The 4,389-nt window shown below is 39.4% G+C and overlaps 1 protein-coding gene across 4 annotated transcripts in view; it reads right to left on the bottom strand.

Annotated features, from left to right (window-relative positions):
- Window positions 1-700: 700 nt before the first annotated feature.
- The window catches only part of Ylpm1 (YLP motif containing 1), an 83,430-nt gene continuing 79,741 nt past the window's right edge, over window positions 701-4,389 (bottom strand). For 3 of the 4 annotated variants that reach the window (XM_050164564.1, XM_050164563.1, XM_050164565.1), the window contains 2 exons: window positions 1,386-1,567; window positions 701-1,085 (listed from right to left, as the gene is read on the bottom strand). In XM_050164564.1, the coding sequence (XP_050020521.1) occupies window positions 1,421-1,567 (147 nt within the window). In that variant the 3' untranslated portion in view covers window positions 701-1,085; window positions 1,386-1,420. Of the gene's footprint in view, window positions 1,086-1,385; window positions 1,568-4,389 lie in introns of those variants that run through there. The other variant, XR_007595759.1, reaches the window with a different exon arrangement.

Below are 4,389 nucleotides of genomic sequence, written 5' to 3'. Positions count from 1 at the left end.
ATGACTTTTTAATTTTCAGACTAAAGAAAGGAAAAAAGCCCCCTTTCCATATTTAAAGAAGAATGCTATCTGGGTTTTAGCTCTGCTTCTGGTTCTGGTGGGGAGTATCCATAAGAGATGAAAGTCTATGTAGAAGACCAAGCTTTTTAATAATGAGCAATCTGGCAAGAACCTGAAAAGCTAGCAGGTTCAAAGGTTGCTTGCCAGAGAGCTGTACACTCCATGTATCCTCCTCGATCCTGACTTAAAAAGCAACAAATCAAGTTCAATGTAAGGCATCGGCTTGAGTTCTGTGGCACACAGCAGTTCTGCTCACCTGTATTCAAAACCAGCTAAAGAAAAACAAAACAAAAAACAAATATAAAGTAGCACAAAGAGGAAAAATAAAGAGATAACAACTTATCACCCCTTCTCTCCCTATACAAAAATGCCACAGAAGAGACATGCCCCAGGGAACTGATGGATATTTAGACTTGATCTCTGCTAGTCTCTAAGACATGAAGAAAAACAAATCAGCTATAAAGCAAAGCCGAATATTTTGCTTATTACTGACCTCAGAGTTTTACAATGCACTACAAACAGCTGTGCTAATTATTCAATAGTAAAGAGGTTGGGAGTGTTCAGCAAGCAGGTAATCAGGACACTGCACTTAAATAGCAATAAAAACAAATTTAAGAAAATAAGAGAAAAGGGCCCATGCTATACAGCCCATGAATCTCATTGGCTTTATCGTGAAAGTTTATTGTTTTTAATCCTAGTACAATCAGCTACCAGTTACATACAGTAAAAAACAAACCCAGCCACAAAGCAATGATGATAGTCTGTGACAGCGTACAGTGGAGGAATACTCTGCTGGGATCCACTAGTGGATCCCCACCTGACTTCAACAGTTAAGCTAACCCTCCCTCCCCAAATTAGTTAAGAAAAATTCATATCTTGCTTGGGTATAGCAAGATTCTAAAATTTCTTGGGGATACTGGATAACTTTTAAAAATGAAAAGTGGTAGAAACAAAACAAAATTGAAACGTGGAAACACAAGAAGCTTCATGAGGCCTTGGCTTCAGGTCACCTCAAAGCGAACCGCCTGGAAAGAAAAGAAAACAGGGTTACTCCAGGAATGGGGACACAGAAGATTCAGTAAACTTCAGTATCCACTCTAGCACAACTTCACCCTCCCCCAGAACAGAGGAGCCAAGTTTTTCTTAAGTATTTTACAAGGCTTACAAAAACCTGCTTTTTTTCTAACATTCTTTATTGCAAATGTTAGTGCTAGTACATACTTACTTGTTCAGAACTAGAAAAATGACTTTTAGTAAAGCATGCTGTTCTCAATACTTTTGAGGTAACCACACAACAGGCTATTTATGTGGCTGGGTACCCTTACCTTAGAGGAATAATGCTCCAGTCAAAAACTAAGTCTCATATATATTTGGTTCGATTGAGGGCTTTTTCAGCCAGGTGACCACTTTCATCTGTGATCTTCTCCCAATCAGTCTGTCCGACCACAAAACCTATGGCCCTTTTCCTATCTGCATCCTTCTTTTCTTCTAGGTCTGCCCATCTCACCTAAAGAGAAAAAAGCATTAGTCTGGGTTGTCTGAAAGAAGTGAAGGAACCCCAAAGGTGCCCTCTTTGGATAATTTAGTGGATAGATTAACAGAATTAAAATTACAAGTAAAAAAAAACTCTGCCAAAATGATGTTCTTAAAATACCTCATTGTGATGCTCGCCTATTTTAAACCTTTCCCCAACTATACGACCAGTCCTATCACTAAAGCCCTCGTGCTCTGCCCTGTCAGCTCCATGGCATTTCGTATGAGCAACACAGTTTTCTCCTTCTCACTTTACAGCTGAGCCTGTCTATCTAGCATCGGTCTAGGACATCCGTCCCCACTTTATCCTTTGATTAGCCATTGCTTCTCTAGGCTTGTCTGGAGCTTAACATATCTACTTTTAAATTTTCATATTGCAAGATGACTATTTATAGAAACATATACTATATATGAACTTTAAACAACTTAAACTTTAACTCTGTACAATAACTATTTCTTGAAATTTAATCAGGGAAAAAACCAGGGGGCTAGTAATGTCATTTTCATTCATAAGCTACCAGAGACTACTGCTTCAAATGTTATTATGGCAAGATTTCAACTTCAGGAAACTTCTTGGTACTTTTTCAAAAAAGATAGATTTATAAGTTCTTAAAATACATGCACATATCTCATATTCTGTTAAGAGCAAAAATATTTAAGAAAAGATTACGATACTGCTACTTTTACTGTACACAGAGAACCAAAGCATATGCTATAGTTTGATATGCTATATTTCAAATATAGTTTGTGATTTCTTTTTTTTTCCTTTTTTTTGGATTTTCGAGACAGGGTTTCTCTGTAGTTTTTGGAGCCTGTCCTGGAACTAGCTCTTGTAGACCAGGCTGGTCTCGAACTCACAGAGATCCACCTGCCTCTGTCTCCCGAGTGCTGGGATTAAAGGCGTGCGCCACCACAGCCCGGCTAGTTTGTGATTTCTTATGTCCCAAATATAGAGCACTGGAATTCTGTGCTCTTTACACACTGGTCATGGAAATGCATTATTGCTTTACGATACACTGACTTTCCTTTTTAACATTTGCAAGACTGACTAAGATGTCTAGGCTTCTAACATCTGGTCAGAGAGAAGATAAAGAGTAAATAGCAGGGAAAAGTGGTTACACTTGAGCCTTTTTAAAAAAATGATCTATGGGGGCTGGAGAGATGGCTCAGAGGTTAAGAGCATTGCCTGCTCTTCCAAAGGTCCTGAGTTCAATTCCCAGCAACCACATGGTGGCTCACAACCATCTGTAATGAGGTCTGGTGCCCTCTTCTGGCCTGCAGGCATAAACACAGACAGAATATTGTATACATAATAAACAAATAAATATTTTTAAAAAAATGATCTATGTATTTTTATCTTAAGTGCACTAATGCTTTGTCTGCATGTATATCTCTGTAAGGATATTGGATCCCCTGGAGCTGGAGTTAAACAGACAATTGTGAGCTGCCATTTCAGTGCTGGGAATTGAACCCAGGTCCTCTGGAAGAACAGTCAGTGCTCTTGACTGTTGAACCATCTCTCCAGCCCCCCCCAACACTTGATTCATCTTTATTTCCATTTTTGCTGTGCATGTATACACATGTGTGGTATATGTGCATACATGTGCACTGTGTACACATACCTGTGAGTGTGGAGGCTAGCAGCTGATCTCTGGTGTCTTCCTCTATTGCTCTTTTGCTCTCCACCTTATATATTGTGGTAGAATCTCAGACTTGTACCGAGACCTCTGTTAGCAGTTAGCCAACTTGCTCTGGGATTCCTTGTCTCCATATGCTGAGATTACAGGCAGACCATCACACTCACCTGACTTCTGATCTGGGGATCTAAATTCTGGCCCTCATACTGGTATGGCAAGCACTTTATCTACTAAGCCATCTCCCTAGTCACACTTGATTTAGAACTTAAACAGTTTATTCTTGAGTCAAATATGAGTGACCATGGCCTGGGAATACAAATCATGGCTGCAACAAATAACCTGCCCCAATGTGGGAGCAATTGCATCAGGCTTTCTGAGGCACAGAACAAAAGGAAAGAATAAATTTTTCATATATAGTGGTGAAAATGAACAAACATGGCTTTCTACACCTCCCTGGCAACTTCAAACACCCATCAAGATGTTTATCTTTTGTGTGTGTGTGTTACTGGAGATTGAATCCAGGACCCTGTACATGTTAGGTAAGTCTCTTACTATTGAGCTTTATGCCCCAAAAATATGTACCATGGGTAATTCATACATACTCTTAGTTCTATTTAGGATCAAGTACACACATTTTATGATAATGTTACTAGTGTTAAGGATGGATGAGCTGACATTCAATAGCCACTGACTAAAGAAAAGGTCAGATCATAGTAAATTTAAAAGCCCAGAGCATTCTCAGTAGTTAAGTATAAAGCAATTGTATCCAACTACTTAAAAAAAATTCTTTTAAAGATTTTCTAGGGGGCTGGAGAGATGGCTCAGAGTTTAAGAGCATTGACTGCTCTTCAGAGGTCCTGAGTTCAATTCCCAGCAACCACAGGCTCACAGCCATCTGTGATGAGATCTGGTGCCCTCTTCTGGCCTGCAGGCATCCATGCAGACAGGATGTTCTATACATAATAAATCTTTTTTAATCATTTATTATATATACAATATTCTGTCTGTATGTAGGCCAGAAGAGGGTACCAGACCTCATTACAGATGGTTGTGAGCCACCATGTGGTTGCCGGGAATTGAACTCAGGACCTTTGGAAGAGCAGGCAATGCTCTTAACCACTGAGCCATCTCTCCAGCCCATAAATATTTTTTTTTTAAA

This window comes from Alexandromys fortis, unplaced genomic scaffold (assembly GCF_014885135.2).
Source record: "Alexandromys fortis isolate MF-2015 unplaced genomic scaffold, M_Fortis_MF-2015_v1.1 scaffold_159, whole genome shotgun sequence".
Taxonomy (NCBI): Eukaryota; Metazoa; Chordata; class Mammalia; order Rodentia; family Cricetidae; genus Alexandromys; species Alexandromys fortis.
This window is presented reverse-complemented; position numbering and strand designations above follow the sequence as displayed.